Here is a 19,512-nt window from a genome sequence, read left to right on the forward strand (position 1 = left end):
AGCGCCGAAAGCCCCTGTGATATGAAACAGAAGGAAGGACGTTAGACGGGTGTCAACCAGCCATCACGCTAAATATACCTTTGACTCAGGGAAGTCTTCCGATGTGTTTTGGAGAGAAGCAGCCTGCTTTCAGAAATGAGTTTCATCTCAGGGGACTATGGAGTGGCATTCTTGAAGTGTGGTGCACATTTCAGGGAGGCTGGCCTCCGCTTGAGTAAAAATCCCATTTCCTGGTCTTTCATCACCCGCCTTGTTTCCTCAAGAAAACTTCAACCAGGATGACAAAAAGGAAAACTGATAAGATTTCAAGAGTAATATTTAAATTGAGTGTTGAAAAAAGGTGATTGAGGGAAGTAGGTTCCTTCAATATTTCGGCAGTATCACATAATTGTTGCTTTCCTCAAAAACTGTAGAAATGCTTCTAAGATAAGACCTGGGGGAAATTGAATGAAAAGTACTCCTCATTGCAATTTTTGCTTATTCTGGATTCTCCTCTCCTCTGAGATGTGTGTGCATACACACACATGTATACACACAAACACTTTAGTAACTCTTTACCAAGGATCTGCTGCTGCTGCTGCGTCACTTCAGTCGTGTCCAACTCTGTGTGACCCCATAGACGGCAGGCCACCAGGCTTCCCATCCCTGGGATTCTCCAGGCAAGAACACTGGAGTGGGTTGCCATTTCCTTCTCCATTGCATGAAAGTGAAAAGTGAAAGTGAAGTCGCTCAGTCATGTCCGACTCTAGCGACCCCATGGACTACAGCCTACCAGGCTCCTCCATCCATGGGATTTTCCAGGCAAGAGTACTGGAGTGGGGTGCCATTGCCTTCTCTGTTCCAAGGATCTACTATGTGCCAAACATTGAAAATACCTCAGTAAACAGTTCAAATCTGGTCTCTTCCTCATAGAGCTTGATGAGAGGAGACAGATAGGTAAAAAGGCAATTATAGGAGCTAGGGGAGGATAATGGAAAGTGTACAAAACCCAGGTTGAGGGAAATAGATTTTGTTGTTTAGTCACTGAGTCATGCCCAACTCTTTGTGACCCCATGGACTATAACCCTCCAGCCTCCTCTGTCCATTGAATTCTTCAGGCAGAAATACTAGAATGAGTAGCCATTCCCTTCTCCAGGGGATCTTCCAGACCCAGGGATTGAACCTGCGTCTCCTGCATAGACAGGTGGATTCTTTACTGCTGAGCCACCAGGGAAGCCCAGAGAAGGAAGATTAGATAGAAGCTAAATGTTTTCTAAACTGAGACTTAAAGATAAATACGTCAACTAAAGAGCAAGGAGTTTGTGCAAAATCCTTGGTCCTTTTCCTTGGGACTGTGATGGTTAAGAGCTTCCTATCCTCGCTGCTCTGAGGATGCTCGGTTGGAGAACAGGGAGCTTTGGCCTGAGTCATGTCAGTTTCCACCAAACCATTCCCAGACCAAGCTGCTCCGTGAGACTCAAGTTCCACTTTGCTGTCCGGGTGACTTCTGAAAATGCAAGCTGGATGATGTCATTTCTATTTTGAAAACTTTTCATTTGTTCCCGTTGGTCTCAGAATAAAATCTAACTCATCCACATGGCCTCTGGGGCCTTGGAGGATCTAGGTTTCCCCAGCTCCACCTGATGTCACTCTCTTCCTTCTTTCTACCCTCCAGCCACATGGGATTCACCTATGCTCTTTTCCGACACGGTGCCTTTGCATATCTTCCTCCTGTCTGGAGTACTTTTGTCTTGCTCTTCACTTGGCTTTTCCAGTTCACCCTTATATGTCACCTGCATGGAATAGTGAGGCCCTCCCTGGCCATCCTCTCTAAGTAGCTTCCTCCTCTTACTCCCTTTCACAGTATCCCATTCTTTTCAAAGCACATATCATGATTTGTGCAGGGCGGGGCAGGGGAGGGGGTTTGTACCATGCTGCTCGGCATGTGGCACCTTAGTTCCCTGACCAGGAGTCAAATCCCTGTCCCTGCATTGCGAGCACATAGTCTTAATCACCGCATGGCCAAGAGAGTCCACGTACCACAATTTTTACTGTATTTGATGATTTTTTTTAACCTGTATTCTCTATAACAGTGGAAGTTCTGTGAGGACGAGACTATGTCTTTCCTAGTCACCACTGTATTCAACAGTGCCTTGTAGGGTGCCTTGTATCATTCTCCAGGCAAGAATACTGGAGTGGGTAGCCATTCCCTTCTCCAAGGGATCTTTCTGACCTAGGGCTCAAACTTGGGTCTCTCACATTGCACGAAAATCCTTTACCATCTGAGCCACCAGGGACACCTCATTATGTATAACAGATGCTCAATTAATAAAGTAAACCCCCCTTTCAAGGACCATGGCAGGTCTGAGATCTCACCCTAATTGTAAGCTAACATATTATTAGCCAGCCACAGCGTCATCAATGTTATCCGAAGAGGGGGTGCTCCTGGGTAAGAGACAACAGGCTTTATTCCTCAGAGCAATGTAATTTCGAGAATACCAGCCTATGTGCAAGTTTCCCAAACACCAATTCCCACAGGGCAACACAGACAGGGCCAGGTGACAGCTGCACAGGCTGTGGGTTACATTATGTACAACTCTTCATTTACTATACTCCAGTCTCCACATGGGCAGTGAGCCTGCTCTTGCTTTTCTCCAGAGGGAGACATTCTCTTTATTCTACTGGACAGTAACTAAACCTGGCCTTTGCTCTGAAGACAGTTGCTATATCTCCTAAGGCTGTTCACTGTACAGACAGCCTTTCAAAAGATAGTCCAGAGCTAAGGCAGTCGGTGCCTCTGCTCATAAAACATTCAGAAACACACGAGACCCATGGCAAGTTATCTCCTACCATCATGTGAAATTGCTGGCTTTTGACCTGCCAAAGCAGCTACCTCGTATGATTCAACCTAATGCTTTTTGAATGAAAGAAGGAAAGGGACAATGAGTAGATGAAACATGAAACAAATTGATAGCCACTTGGATGCTTCTCAGCCCACCTTTATAGAGCCAACTTCAAGGATTTGATTCTGCAGTGATAATTGTTGGACACTAAAGAAATTGGCTTGGGAATTCCCTGGAGGTCCAGTGGTTAGGACTCTGCACTTTCACTGCTGAGGGAACGGGTTCACTCCCTGGTCTGGGGACTAAGATCCACAAGCCACGCAGCGCAGCCAAAAACAAAAAAGAAGAAGGAAAGAAATCGGCTTGATACTGATTTTGGAAAACACAGATAGACTTCTCGAATTCTCCTACTGCCAGAAACTAACCACAGCCTGATTCTAGAAGATGAGAGCTGAGAAGTGCAACTATAGAAAGAAAGCACAGTTTGGTTTTTCAGTCCAGAGTGGAAATAAATGGGAAATTCAGTTTAAAGGAAGGCCTTACCGTTCCATTAGGGACAATTAGACTTCATAGTCTCACGCACATCACTAAGCCAATGTCCCTAGCTCTCCACGGACTGTGTCATGTCATCTTTGGGGCACGGTGGCTTTTCATCATCTTAGTAATTTAGAACCTGAAAGTCTAAATGTGTTTATTTGAATGTAAGGCGAAATGAGGATAATAATAATCATAATTTTAAAAGAATACATCTACTGCTGTGCAGACCCAAATCAACATGAAAAAGTTCCAAAATGATCCCTTTGAAGGCATTTCTTGAGAGTACACATAGCAAAGTAAATCATGAAATAAGATGGCTATACAGGTGAGAACAAGGGTGAACTAATTGATTTTCACAAAAAAAAAAAAATCTGCAAAAAGCTAGGCATAAAAGGACTTTTGTACCACCCCAAACCTACTACTTAATGAATCCCCAAATCATGCCAAAATTGATCAGTCTCAGGTATTTAGACTTTCTTTCTTTAATGCAGGGGATTTTTTTACTCTGCGAACCTGAGATCAGGAGCACCTCTGTCATTTGGAGAATCATTCTCTATACTTGAGGCTAAAAGCTGATATCTCAAATCAAATCTCATATTGATAGGGTGATATTGGGGACAGGCTGAGGCTTACAGTGTTTCAATCTTGCCAGCATAGAACACTGCAATTTTTAAATTCAGATAAGTAGTTTCTTTTGAAAAAGCAAAAAATGCAATAGTACTATACTCAAATTCCTGCCTGGGCTAATCCCATGGAGAGCAGTGGTTACAGCCATGCATTGTCCAAGCTGCCCTAGTCCCCACCCATCCCTGTTCTCCTACCTCGCCCATTTCTCCTTACCAGTCCCCAGTAGGCATCCGAGGTTACTGCCACTGCTCCTGAAAAACAGTAGGTGGCTGGCTACTAAACTGCTTCACCAGCAAGCAGAGAAAGAAGTAATTGTTCACGTTCTCTCTTTTTCAGATTCAGTGCAGGACTGTCCACGTAACTGCCACGGGAATGGCGAATGTGTGTCCGGGCTGTGTCACTGCTTCCCAGGGTTTCTAGGAGCAGACTGCGCTAAAGGTACTTACCACCACTTCCCTGCGACGATTGGAAAATAGAAAAGAGACTTCTCAATGGGGCTGGGAGAGGGAGCACCAAGGTTGCCTCCCCAGCAAATTCCACTGGGATATTTTGTAAGCCGGTGCAAGCTGTGCATCCTACCACTTTGGTAAAGAGGAGACTTTGATATATGACAATTGGCCAATATACCTATAAGAGCAGGGCAGTTATCCTTGGCATTGAGGTGTGCTGAGAAGAAAGATTTGCTAAAAATGAGATGGTTAGATTTCCTGTAAAAGCAGAAGTGAATTACCATCACTCCTTTCTTATAATCATTAACTTCTGTGTAATGGAAGATTAAGCATCTCAGGGTTAGTAAATTTCATTCATTCTGGCCAGCTACGCTCTTAATCTAGGAAGTGCTATTTATCTTGGTGGAATCGGTTTTAAATTGTATTATTAATTTATCTACACTGCTTTGCACAGAATGACGGGGGCCCTGGGATTCTTGGGGGAAAGGTAATAGAAGAAAGAAAATGACTCTCACAAAAACAGGGGACTTATGGCTCATATCTAGCTAACAGGAGACCTTGAGTTTGCCCTTCAAGTGATGCTATCACAGGCAAGTGCAGTGGAGAGCTGAGCTTCTCACACTTTTTAGACATGGTTCATGCATGCATACACACACACACACACAAGTATTTGTTCATGATAAATACAGGTATAAAATTAAAATGAGACTTTCATAAAACAACACTTCATGTTTCTTTTCTATTCTGTCCTATTTCACTTTTAAAAAATGAAATATACTAACTACACTGACTCCCCACCCACCAGTGAGTGGGTCTGAAAAACAGCAGTAGAGAGCTTCCAAGCCTTTGTTCAGGAGTCAGGCCTTCCTGGGTTCCAGCCCCATTCAGGATCTCTGTGGCCTTTAGCAAGTGACCTAACATTTCTGAATCTTGGTTTCTTCCTCTGGAAAACTAGGGAATTTCTTCCTGAATTCATTGTGAGGATGGAATGAGAGAATGTACCCCCAAGCTCTTAGCAGAACACTTTGGGAGCCCTTGGAGGCTTTAGTTTTACCATCTTTTATTTACACATGTCATAGTATGTTTATTTATATATCTGTATACTATTTTCATCCCTTTATGTGCTCCTCTTCAAAAGACCATGCTGCCTTGATATTCTAAGAGAGAGGCAATCATTAATAAAGCCACTCTGTAAATGCTAAATAGTACCACCCTCACCACAATGGCTTGGGAAAATTGTATGGTATTTCAAATATTCACAGTATTTCAAAGATTTGCAATTCCCATATCCTTCCGAATGCTGATTGATAAATGAACAGGACTGTGGTTTGGTTGCACCTGTGTGAGATTCATTGCTAAATGACACCACTACATTCATATCCTTAACCACAGGATCATGTCAAAGATTTAGTAAACCCGTCAGATGCAAAAGGAAAAGAGAGCAGGGATCCACCAGACCAGACCATTCTCTCGGCCGCTTTTCTCTTTACCGCACTATGCCCAAGGGCATGTGGACACATCCCCCAAGTAGACAGCAGAGCCTAGCGCTCCTTGGCTCCAGTTCTGATGGGCTTTGATGGAGGGAGGTAGATGACACCTGCCTCGTGGTGCCGAGCACTTTTCCTGAGCAAAGGCTTTAAAGTAGGGAAAACCTCAATAGCGTCTGAATGGCTTTTCTTGCATAATCTAATTTTCCTGGGAGTGAAGGCATTAATGAGAGAAAGGACAGAATAGTCCTTTTCTGTATGGCTGCAAACGGGCTGAACACTCTGCTGCATGGCCTGCGAGCTGTAAATGTGTATTAACACTGACACACTTCGATGTATTATTAATCCTAAAACCGTGTGTGCTCTGGCTGCACATCCAGGGACCGGCCTTTCAGCCCTAAGTACCCCAGCCATTTAAGAACTCTTCGCTCTCCATCCATTTGCAGATGAGCGCCCATTCTGCATTATGGATCTGTAATGGGGTGTGCATTTAGCTGCTTAAAAGGCCTCTCGGTGTGTGTTTTGTATTCACCACCTGTACTGCGGGCCGGGTGGCATGCTCTGACTGTGCATTAGTCGGGGTATATAATTGATCCTCACGAAACAAATATCGAGTGGCTGTTAAGAGTAGTTCCTCTGGCATACTCAGAAGCCGTTCCCGAAATCGGCCTCTGAACTTGTTGTATATTTTAATTCAGCTGTTGATGCCTACAGTGGGCAAAATTGAAGTGTTTAGAGACGAAAATTGCTTTCTCTTTGTTTCCTCACTTATTCTTGGGTAAGTTGGCTTAAGAATGTTAGGATTAAGCTTTTGCCTCTTGGCCCTGAAGATATTACTTCCTTAGTATTTTTTGAAATGGGCACAATTTAGCTATTTCATTAACAAGGACAGTGTTTAGAAACACCCTAATCCCTCATTTCTCACACTTTGCTCTTTCATGTACCACCTTCATGATTTTTGTCAAATTCATGGGGCATCAGAATTTTTATTTCCTTAATATATTTCTTTAAGTCTACCCATTAGGTTTACATAGGTGAACTTCTTTTAAAAGGAACAACGTCAAAATGAAAAGTTAGAAAAGAAACCTGGAATCTGTTGCAATAAATAGGAAAGGTTAGTGCTGCCTTTGGGCTTCCGTGGTGGTTCAGACAGTAAAGAATCTGCCTGCAGTGCAGGAGACCCGGATTTGATCCCTGGATCAGGAAGATCCCCTGAAGAAGGGAATGGCTACCCACTCCAGTACTCTTACCTGGAGAATTCCATGGACAGGGGAGCCTGGCAAGCTACAGTCCATAGGGTCACAAAGAGTCAGACATGAGTGAGTGACTAACACTAACTAACAACCAGTGCTGCCTTTAAATCTATTGAGAAAGAAATATTTTCTTTTTTTAAATTTTGTTGACGTATAATTGATTTCCAATATTGTATTAGTTTCTGGTATACAGCAGAGTGATTCAGTTATGCACATATCTATTCTTGTTCATCGGAGAAGGCAATGGCACCCCACTCCAGTACTCTTGCCTGGAAAATCCCACGGACGGAGGAACCTGGTAGGCTGCAGTCCATGGGGTCACTAGAGTCGGACACGACTGAGCGACTTCACTTTCACTTTTTCACTTTCATGCATTGGAGAAGGAAATGGCAACCCACTCCAGTGTTCTTGCCTGGAGAATCCCAGGGACGGGGGAGCCTGGTGGGCTGCTGTCTATGGGGTCACACAGAGTCAGACATGACTGAAGCGACTTAGCAGCAGTGGTAGCAGCATTCTTGTTCATATTCTTTTCCATTATGGCTTATCGCAGGATATCGACTGCAGTTGCTGTGCTGCACAGTAGGGCCCTGTTGTCCATCCATCCTGTGTATGATAGTTTGCATCTGCTAATGCTCCAGATGCTTGCATCTGCTAAACTCCTGCTCCAGCCCTGCCCCTCCTCCCACTTGGCAACCACCAGCCTGTTCTTTATGTCTGTGAGCCTTTTTCTGTTTTGTAGATATGTTCACTTGTGTCCTGTTTTAGATTCCACATGTAAGTGATATCATATGGTATTTGTCTTTCTTACAATCTCTTCACATAGTTCATCAGTGTTGCTGCAGAATGCATTATTTCATTCTTTGTTATGGCTGAGTGATACTCCATTGTATGTAGGTACCACATCTTCGTTCATTCTTCTGTTGATGGACAGGTTGTCTCCATGTCTTGGCTGTTGTATATAGTGCTGCTATGAGCATAGAGGTGCATGCATCTTTTCAAATTGTAGTTTTGTCCAGGTATATCCCCAGGAGTGGGATTGCTGGATCATATAGCAACTCTGTTTCTAGTTTTTTGAGGAACCTCTGTACTCTTTTCCATAGTGGTTGTACCAATTTATATTCCATGAACAGTGTAGGAGAGTCCCCTTTAATCCACACCTTCCCCAGCGTTTGTTATTTGTGGAGTCTACAGTGTAGACTTTTCAGAGATGGCCATTCTGACTGGCGTGAGGTGGCACCTCATTGTCATTTTGTTTTGCATTCAAGTACGGAATCTTTTCCCTGCTCTGAGCAGTCAAGCCAAGTCAGCTTCTCAGACATTCATTTCACACCTGCTGCTGCTGCTGCTAAGTCACTTCAGTCGTGTCCGACTCTGTGCAACCCCATAGACGGCAGCCCACCAGGCTCCCCCGTCCCTGGGATTCTCCAGGCAAGAACACTGGAGTGGGTTGCCATTTCCTTCTCCAATGCAGGAAAGGGAAAAGTGAAAGTGAAGTCGCTCAGTCATGTCCAACTCTTCGTGACCCCATGGACTGCAGCCTACCAGGCTCCTCCGTCCATGGGATTTTCTAGGCAAGAGTACTGGAGTGGGGTGCCATTGCCTTCTCCATCATTTCACACCAGTGATCCCCAAATTGGATCCTACTGTATAGCATGTGTGAGCCAGCCTGGCTTCTAGAGAAATTCAAGCCTTGAACATCTCAAGTCCTAAGTTTAGGGTCCTGAAAATAATGCAATTCACTGCTTACACAAGAGGTAGGTGATAAAGTGGGAAACTTGGTAAAAATAGGCGCACAGGTTCAACTCTACCAGCTTCAAGTGGGTAAGCTTAATGATTAGTGCCTGATTTACTTGGGGTCTGTTAAGCCTCCATTTCAAATAGTTTCTTTTTTTCATAACCACCAATAGTTATTAAGTATTAAAGATGTACCAGGCTTTGTATAAAGTACTTAATGCATACAGTCTTATCCATTCTCATATCAGCAATGTGAGATAAATCCTATTCTAACCACCCTCCCCAATATGTTAAGCTTTTTTTATTAATATTAAAATCATTTTTGTCTTGCAGACAGATTGCATAAATAGTACACAGAGTTCCCAGGGTTCATTCAGCTTCCCCTAATGTCAACGTTTTAAATTACCAAAGTTCAGTTGGTGAAACCAGGAAATTAACATGGATCGATGCTATTGACTAAGTTACAGACTTGTTTCTAATTTTGCCCCTTTTTTCTGGTCCAGATCTCACTTTGTGTTTAGTTGTCATGTCTCTTTAGTGCCCTCCAGTCTACAAGGGCTCCTCAGTCTTTTTTTTTTTTTTTCCATGACCTTGAGTGTGTTTTGCAGAGTACTAGTGAGGCATTTCTTAGCTAGCCTCTAGATGTGGGTTTGTCTGATGTTTTCTCATGATTAGATTGAAGTTCTACAGGGACTTGCCTGGCAGTCCAGTGGTTAAGACCTGTGCTTCCACTGCAGGGGGCACAGGTTCGATCCCTGGTTGGGGAACTAAGATCCCATGTGCCGTGCAGTGCAGCAAAAAAAAAAAAAGATTGAGGTTACATAAGATGCTGTGCCTTTCTCAGTGAATTCTATCAAAGATGCACTTCTGGTCTTTGATAAGAAAAGATTCAAATATGGTTCTGTGTGAGGGGGTGTGTGCTTGTGGGTGTGAGCATGTGTATACCTGCCCCTCACCCCTCACACATAAGGCGGAGATGGTAGGGTGGCTCGATCCCATTGGTCCTATGCAATCTGTTGGTGACGATGACAAATTGCCACTCATGGACAACTTTTGAGCCTAAGAAACTCCTAGGTGTTAGCAGGGAGAGCTCTGGAGCAGACAGGGTGAGTAATCGTGCTAGCCAGTGCAGAGGAGAGAGACAGCCAGTCCCGGGGCTCCTGCCACCCTGAACGGAGCATGCCATCTCCCGGCTGCAGCCCACGATCATGTCCTTTCTTTCTTGATAAATGTCTTTAAGAGAACCTGAGCCCAGGTCCTCCTTCATCACAAACTCACATTCCCCTTTGTTCCTGCACTGCCAGCTGTGCCCAGTATGCCTCAGGTCTGCCAGTTTCTGTATTGCAGGCAGCCAGCAGACTCGGGCTCTCCTGCCAGGAGGAGAATTTGCCACAGTAGCGGACGAGATTCCCATCACATCCAAGTGGCCAGGTGTGCGTCCAAGTGACAGAAACGCGGGTTTGCTCTCCTGACCTGGCGCAGCGCCTCTTGTGCCCTCAGATATGCAGTGCAGACGGCAGCTCCTTGTCTCCTGATAAACCTGCCAGTCTGCATCAGGCACTCAAAGACATCCTCGCAGTGAGTGAAGAAAGCAGTCGGCATGAACTGCAGGGCAGTCATGCCACAGTCCGCCGCTGAACTGGGGCCTCCAAGGGGCTAGAAGTTCAAGTGGAACTGACCCTCACCCCCAGAAGAACGTATGCGGGTTCTAACACCTCGATCCAAATCAGTTCAGGGGACCAAACTTATTTGTGCATCCAGCAAGTGCCTATCATGTGCCCGCTGTGAGCCAGGCACTGCACTAAGTACCAGGCATAAGGTAACAAGCGAGAGTGCCAGCACGTGCCTTCTGGGAGCTTCCCGTCTGATGGATGCACATGATAAGGACATAGGAAATGTAAGCCTAAGTCCGGCGTGCTGGGATGTGGACTCTGAATGCTATGGATGTCATTAAGGAGAAGATAAGAAAGTTCATGAAGCAATAAAGTGTGGATCTATGAAGAGTCAACTCGTTTCAAGGAATGTGGAAAAAATTCCATGGCGGAAGAGTACAGTTGCTGGGGTCCAGCCCCGGTGGAACCAGGGAATTTGAAGCGGGGACGGCGTCAGCGAGGATCAGGAAACAACTGCTTAATTAAATGTTAATTAAGGATATAAAGAGTAATAGAATAAGGATAGCTCAGTGAGGAAATTCAGTGGAGAAAAGAGGCTGAAATAAGGATAGCTCAGTGAGGAAATTCAGTGGAGAAAAGAGGCTGAATAATTCAGCCAGAAGGTGAGAGAAAGAACGACATGGGGAGACCAAGTTTCCATCAACAAGGCCCGCACTTTATTTTCCAAAGTAGTTTTTATACCTTAAGTTATGCATAGAGGATAATGGGGGAAGGGGTAGAGTCATGCAGTAAGCCAGGCTTTCTTCCTGCAAACTTATCATATGCAAAAGTTTAGGTGATTTGCATCATCTTCTGGCCCAGAGGCCTGTTAACATTTTAAGACCCTTTCTTCAGAAAACTTATTTTTCTCTAAAGGTGACTAGTCAGGCGCCACCCTCCAAAAGCATTAAAGTTGCATTCCTATAGGGCAAAGGTGTGGTGGGCTGTAACAAGAAAAAGAATTAACTCAAGGGTCCAAGATTATAAACATTAAAGCTACTACTTACACCAATTATGTTCATCAATACACTGCCAGGGACACAGCAGGTAAGGGATATGGAGACTTAGCAGCAAACATTGGCCCAACAAGTGAAAAACCCTTCACCAATACAATTTCTAATCAATCTTTTAACTGCTCAAAGGAATATGTGTTTAGACAGTTTAGAACATCTCCTGCCTCTCACAGTTGGGAGGCTCTGAGCAATCACTTGTGGCCGGAAAAACCTATTCAGGCAGGCTAGAGGACTTCCAAAGGAGTTTGTAGGTTGAAACACTATCACACCCAGGAACTTTATTAACTGGAGCTGTAAGTTAACTTTTTTTTTCAGAGAGAGGTAGTAGGGGACAGCCTGTAAAGTCAGAGGTGTAGGTGAGAGCACAAAGCAGAAAGTAGGCAGACTCTGGTTTTGGGGGTAGATGCTCGAGAATTTCCAGGGGGACTCCTGAGGCTCGATCCCGCCTTTGCGTATGCCGAGCCTCCTTCCTCATGACCTTTGCCACAGGCGGAGTTCCTCACGCTGGCTCCTGGCGGTGATAGACTTCCAGTTGAGCTATTCCAGATCCTGAAAGATTATGCTGTGAAAGTGCTGCACTCAATATGCAATATGCACTCAATATGCAACATGCCGGCTCCCGGCATACAGTAAAGGAGCTACACTGAAGAGTGTCTTCTAGCATAGAATGTCATTAATTTCTTAATGCAGTAAGCAACCTGTTCACATTCAGAGCTTGAGGAGATATGGTGGTTTTTTTTCCTGATGTCTTGCACTGTTCTCCATCAGGTGCCTCTCCTGTCCAGCTAGAATCATGCTTATTATTCAATTATTGTTTAGTTTATGGTTTTTTTCTGTTATTACTAATTCCCTTGCATGACTTTCTCATCACTATACTTGTATGCTATTTGCTGTGGGCTAGATTTTTTTTTTTAATATTTGTACCTATTTGCTTTTTTGACTGCTCTGGATCTTAGTTGCAGCACAAGGGAACTTCCAAGTGGCATGCAGGATATTCTAGTTGCCACACAAGGAATCTTTCAGTTGCAGCATGCAAACTCATAGTTCCAGCATGTGGGGTGTGGGATCGACTTCCCCCACCAGGGATTGAACCCAGGCCCCCTGCTTTGGGAGTGTGGGGTCTTAGCCACTGTACCACCAGGGTCATCCTGGGCTAGATGCTTTTTAACTCTGATTCCTTTTTCTTTCATTGACTTTTGTTTGAAGTCTCTCATTGACTTAAGATGCTTCCTTAGCTTGTGCATAAAGCAGTCTTGCCTTTCAGAAAAGATAAGGCTTCTGATGGTGTGGTTTTTGATGTAAGTTTTTCAGGTGGTGTATTTGGTGCTGAACTTAAGGCCCCAACTTGCAGTAGAAATTTAATACAGCAGAGCTTTCCTTGTTCAGTAATAGCAATTAGAAATTACAAGGTCCACTGCTGAATGGCTGTCAGGGGAGGCCCAGAAATGCTGCAACCACAGGAACATAGTCTTCTCTCTGGGAATTGGTCTCTGCTCCTACCAAGTTTCTGTGGGGCCTTGAGAAAAGAGGATGGAAATCTTGCCATTTTTCTCTTCAGTTCAATTCAGTTCAGTCGCTACTGACTCTTTGTGAATCAGTGGACTGCAGCACGCCAGGCCTCCCTGTCCATCACCAACTCCTGGAGTTTACTCAGACTCATCTCCATTGAGTTGGTGATGCCATCCAACCATCTCATCCTCTGTTGTCACTTCTCCTCCCACCTTCAATCTTTCCCATCATCAGGGTCTTTTCCAATGAGACAGCTCTTCGCACCAGGTGGCCAAAGTATTGGAGTTTCAGCTTCAGCATCAGTCCTTCCAATGAATATTCAGGAATGATTTCCTTTAGGATGGACTGGTTGGATTTCCTTGCAGTCCAGGGGACTCTCAAGAGTCTTCTCCAACACCACAGTTCAAAAGCATCAATTCTTTGGTGCTCAGCTTTCTTTAAAGTCCAACTCTCACATCCATACATGATTGACTACTGGAAAAACCATAGCTTTGACTAGATGGACCTTTGTTAGCAAAGTAATGTCTGCTTTTTAATATGCTGTCTAGGTTGGTCATAGCTTTACTTCCAAAGAACAAGCATCTTTTAATTTTATGGCTGCAGTCACCATCTGCAAGTGATTTTGGAGCCCCCAAAAATAAAGTCTACCACTGTTTCCACTGTTTTCCCATCTATTTGCCATGAAGTGATGGGACTGGATGCCATGATCTTAGTTTTCTGAATGTTGAGTTTTAAGCCAACTTTTTCACTCTCCTGTTTCACTTTCATCAAGAGACTCTTTAGTTCACTTTCTGCCATAAGGGTGGTGTCATCTGCATATCTGAGGTTATTGATAGTTGTCCTGGCAATCTTGATTCCAGTTTATGCTTCATCCAGCCCAGCGTTTCTCAAGATATACTCTGCACAGAAGTTAAATAAGCAGGGTGATAATATATAGCCTTGACGTACTCCTTTTCCTATTTGGAACCAGTCTGTTGTTCCATGTCCAGTTCTAACTGTTGCTTCCTGACCTGCATACAGGTTTCTCAAGAGGCAGGTCAGATAGTCTGGTATTCCTGTCTCTTGAAGAATTTCCCACAGTTTATTGTGATCCACACAGTCAAAGGCTTTGACATAGTCAATAAAGCAGAAATAGATGTTTTTCTGGAACTCTTGCTTTTTCGATGATCCAATGGGTGTTGGCAATTTGATCTCTGGTTCCTCTGCCTTATCTAAATCCAGCTTGAACATCTGGAAGTTCACAGTTACATATTGTTGAAACCTGGCTTGGAGAATTTTGAGCATTACTTTACTAGCGTGTGAGATGAGTACAATTGTGCAGTAGTTTGAGCTTTCTTTGGCATTGCCTATCTTTGGGATTGGAATGAAAACTGACTTTTTCCAGTCCTGTGCCACTGCTGAGTTTTCCAAATTTGCTGGCATATTGAGTGCAGCACTTTCACAGCATCATCTTTTAGGATTTGAAATAGCTCAACTGGAATTCCATCACCTCCACTAGGTTTGTTCATAGTGATGCTTCCTAAGGCCCGCTTGACTTCACATTCTAGGATGTCTGGCTGTACCCACTACCCAATCCCTCTTGGCCAAGTTCTAGCACTAAAGTCAAATCATTGTCATCATCACTGACATGTATTGAGTGCTTATTGTGTGCAGCTACTGCACTAAACAACTGTATAATTAGCTCAATGAATCATTTATTGTCCTATTTTATAGATGATTATCATCCCCTCTTACAGGCAAGGAAAATGAAACACAGAGCAGTTAAGTAACTCGCTCAAGATCACTCAGCTCATAAGTGGTATTGCCAGGATTCAAACCAAACAATCCAGCCTGAACCCTTAACGTTAGACCAGCCGTGAGATGGATTCACCGAAGATGTGAGTGTAGGAAGATGTGCTTGGCACGCAGTTTGTGTAGCAGATATACACTGGGATTTGGATTTGAACCCCAGGAAACCCTCAGGAGAGGAAACTAGGATTTCCTAGGTAGAGAGTGGCAAAGCAGGTATTTGAAACTATACCCACTGTAGAAAATTACTTAACCTCTCTAAGCCTTTGTTGTCAAATCCATAATATGGGGGCAATAGCAATATTACCTGATGGATTGCTGTGAGAACTAAAAAGTAAATGCATGTCAAGCATGTAGAACCATGCTTGACACGTATTGAATGCTCCATAAGTACTACCCAGCGTTAATCTTCACAAGCCTTGGAAATCACTGTTATCCAGGAGAAACAGAGACTCAGAGAAAGAAAACTACTTGCCCAAGGTCACACTGCAGGCTAGATGTTGATGCCATGTCTGGCTGACTTTGAAACTTGTGACCCTATCTTGGTTTTCCTAACTTGGCAGAAAAATCTCCTAAATGAGGAGCAGTGACCCCTCACTTACTCTAAAACCATCACAGAAACTCAGCTATCTGGCTCTCCTGGCTGGCTTCATCCGCTCACCTGTTTCCCATTTCCCCATCAGTTCCTCCCCCAAGTGGACATCTGCACTCGGGAGGGGAATGATGAGCCCCTTCATCTCCACCAGTGATATAGGGGTCCTCCCCACCACCCCAGAAATGCTCCCCTCGGAGCATCTCTGCCAAGGAAGCCACTTTCCCCTTTCACAGCTGGCTCACCTGTCTCAGATTCCACCTGTCTTTCCTGGAACAAGCACGGATGTTCCTTTAGACCACCTGTCTTTCACACCTGTCTCCCTCTGCCACCCCACCTCCCTCACAATCCCCTGTAATACAGACTGGCCAGGGGCCATGGCTGCTGCCCACAGGAGTCGTTCCACCGCCCAGTGCAGTTCAAGGCTGAATCCCACCTCTCCTTGTTCCTGTCCTTGACCTGAGAAAACGTGCAGAAATTTCTTGGCGGCAAGGACCCAGGAGATGGAGCTTGAAGCCGGGCCCTTGGTTCAGGCTTTGCAGAAAGTGAGTGTCCACACTCAGCAAAGGCACCTTTGGTAAAGTAGTGTAAGAATCTCTGCCCATATTGAACATGCAGTGAATGCCAGGCCCTGTGCAGAGGGTTTAAACGGAATGATCTTGGGTCATCCCCATTTCAGAACTAAGGAAACTGAGACTCAGAGAAGCTAAGGTACTCACCCAGGCGTGGCTTTAGAGCCCTGCTCATCAGGATCACCTGTTAACTCACAGCTTGCTGGGTTCCCCCCAGAGTTTCTGATTCAGTAGGTCTGGGGTGCTAGCATCAGCCTGGGGAACCTGTTCAATGTCCAAACCTCCGGCCCCACACCAGACCCTCTGAATCAGAATCTTATTCTCACAGCATCCCCAGATGACTTGGGCGCACATCCAGGTCTGAGTCTGGATGCCGCTGCCCTTGGACTCTGCCCAGATGGCCCAGAGAGCAGGAGCGGCAATATCTCATTTACCTTCCACTCTCCCCAGCTTGCCAGGCAGGGACAGAGGATGCCTGCTGCCTCCGTTTGGAAGCTGCAGTGCCCTTTCTTTGGTGCCCTCCTGCAGAGCCTTGCCTCCAGAACGTGGACACTCCTGCTGGGTGGTACACCACCAAACAGCAATCTCTCCATCAGCCCTCCCCCGAGTCAAGTTACTTCTAAGGCTAAAAAACTTTTTGTTTCCTTTTAAAACTAGATAAGCAGAGCAGACCAAGAAAGCAGAGGGCCTAACCCTAGGGAAACCTGCTGTAGGAATGAGACGTAGAGAGGTGGGAACATACTCTGGTTTTAGGAAAAAAACGTTCCATATTGGGAGATAAACCAGTCTTTAGAGAGGAGGTCAGCCAGGATGGGTGATGGGAAAGAGCGTTTCCCCCTCCCCTGTCTCTTGGTCTTTTTGTTTATTGGTGTTTGGCCCCGGTGTGGCATGCAGAATCTTAGGATCCCCAACCAGGGATGGAACCTCGGCCCCCTGCTTGGGAGCGGGGAGTCTTTACCATTGGACTGCCAGGGAAGCCCTTCTTGTCTCTTTATGATGTGATAATCTGGAACAATTTTCTCCTAAAAAAAATGATGATAAATCATACCTATAGATTTCTTACTATGTGCCAGGCATTGTACATAGCACTTCACAGGCATTATCTCATTTCATCCTCTTAAAAACACCATGGGTTAGGTAATCCAACAATTTAGTCCTATTTTGAAGATAAAGAAAATGAGGCTGAAAATAAGGTGTCCAGAGTCACATCACTGGTAAAACCGAAGGGAAATCTGAGCTGTCTAACTCATAAGCCTGCACTGCCTGGTCCTCTTCTATGTACCAGTCAATAAACAGTGAACAAACAGGCCTTCGTGTCTTGGGGGAGCTCCCATGCTTACAGACAACCGGACAGCAGTAACTTCCAAGCCCATCTCAATGCCTGAATCACAATAAGAATGAAAAGTTACTTCAGTCTGGATGTGAGCTGCAAAAAAGCTTACTGTGTACTCTGAAAATTTTAAATATTCATTATGTAATTAATGCTGTTCGATCACACATACACACACACACACAGAAAAACTTAGACGTTTTTTAAGAAAAGCTTAAGCCCTTATCGATTGAGAACTTTTATAACTCTCAAAATGGAGGCATCCCCATATCTCTACAGGTATTTTAAATGAATTGAATTAATCATAGGCTTAAAAGTCTCTTGCGATCTTCGTTAACTTCCCTGGGTTTAATTAAAACATCTGTGCACTTTTAATTTATCGATTCATCCAACTCATATGTCATGTTTTTAACACACCCCAGCATGCTCTGCATCATTTTTAACCCGATTTCCACTTAACTAAAGCAATTAAATTCACCCCGGATTAATTAAAGCATCCATACTTTCGTGCTTAAGTCAGCGTGTGCTGCTTTCCCCACATGGCTCCTGAATGTCAGAGATCTGACACACCTGATGAGTTTTTCGTCCTTCTGGAAATTCTTCCCTGAATCGCTTCCTTGCTTATTAATGTGCCTTTTGACAGAAGGGGAATGAGGAAGTGGGTGCACCCGAACTTTGGCCCTCTGAGCCAGAGGCTCTGTCAGAAGCATCCTTGGCTTTCCTGTCTTCACAGGGGCTGCTGGATCTTTCCCCCTAGACTGAGGCCAACTAAAGTGTCTGAGTAATCCAGGCAGGAAGGCGGGGGGCGGCTCCAGTCAGAGACTATCATCGTGAGGAGACTGGCCGGTCATGTTTGCATCTATACTTTTGCATGGCTTCTTAGTTCTGCTTTCCATCCTCCTCACTCTTCCTGCAAAAACGGTCCTTTCTTGTCCCACCCATTTCATAGGAAGGGAAAACTGAGGCACCAAGGTCAACAGGCTTGTCAGCTGGGCATGGTGAGCCAGGGAGCTATTCAGATGGGAGCAAATGAGCCCCCTGGAAGCTAGTTTGAACTTCTGCCCCCCATCCACTGTGACAGAGCCCGTTTCCCCTCAGCTGTGGCAGCATTGGAAGTTATGTATTTTCAATTTTTAAAATTTTTTTATTGAGAGTTGTATTAATTTCTGCTATACAGCAAAGTAATTCAGTTATATGTGTATACATTCTTTTTTTATACTCTTTTCCATTATGGTTTATCATAGGATATTGAGTATAGTTTCTCTGTGCTATATGGTAGGACCTTGTCTTTTATCCATTCTACATATAAAAGTTATAGATTTCTTTAATCTGATAAGTCAAAGATTATTTCTCATTTTTATCTATATTTATTTAATTGCTAGTGAAGTTGAGAACTTTTCATACTTTTATTGGCGATTTTTTTTTTTTCATTGCACTGAGTCTTCGTTGCTGAGCCTGGGCTTTGTCTAGCTGTGGAGAGTTGGGGCTACTCTTCATTGCAGCACATGGGCCTCTCGTCGTGCCGGCTTCTCTTATTGTGGAGCACAGGCTCTTGGCACAAGGGCTTCAGTAGTTGTAGCACACAGGTTCCGTAGTGGCAGTTCCTGGGCTCTAGACCACATGCTCAGTAGTCGTTGCCCACAGGCTTAGTTGCTCTGTGGCATGTGGGATCTTCCTGGAACAGGGATCAAACCTGTATCCGCTACTTTAGCAGATAGATTCTTAGCCACTGCACCACCAGGGAAATCCTTATTGGCAGTTTATGTTTATATTTATCTGTCCTTTGCCCAGGTTTTCATTTGTTTGTCTCTCTTTATTGATTTGTAAGAGTTCCTTTTGTATTTCATATGCCAAGCTTTATTCTGTAAAATGTTAGAAAATATATTTCCCCAGTGTTTCCTCAGTTGTCGTGTTATTCAGTTGCAACTCTTTGCAACCCCATGGACTGCAGCACACCAGGCTTCCATGTCCTTCACCATCTCCCAGAGCCTGTTCAAACTCATGTCGAATGAATCAGTGATTCCATCCAACCATCTCATCCTTTGTTGCCCTCTTCTCCTCCTGCCCTCAGTCTTTCCCAGAATCAGGGTCTTTTCCAGTGAGTTGGCTCTTCGCATCAGGTGGCCAAAGTATTGGAATTTCAGCAT

General features: G+C 44.5%; 1 protein-coding gene across 3 annotated transcripts in view; it reads left to right on the top strand.

The window, feature by feature from the left end:
* The window catches only part of TENM2 (teneurin transmembrane protein 2), a 762,206-nt gene that overhangs the window by 562,799 nt on the left and 179,895 nt on the right, over positions 1-19,512 (top strand). For all 3 annotated transcript variants that reach the window (XM_059888816.1, XM_059888817.1, XM_024995296.2), the window contains one exon: positions 4,323-4,424. In XM_059888816.1, coding sequence (XP_059744799.1) covers positions 4,323-4,424 — 102 coding nt within the window. The remainder of the gene's footprint in view (positions 1-4,322; positions 4,425-19,512) is intronic.

This window comes from Bos taurus, chromosome 7 (assembly GCF_002263795.3).
Source record: "Bos taurus isolate L1 Dominette 01449 registration number 42190680 breed Hereford chromosome 7, ARS-UCD2.0, whole genome shotgun sequence".
NCBI classification, from domain to species: Eukaryota; Metazoa; Chordata; class Mammalia; order Artiodactyla; family Bovidae; genus Bos; species Bos taurus.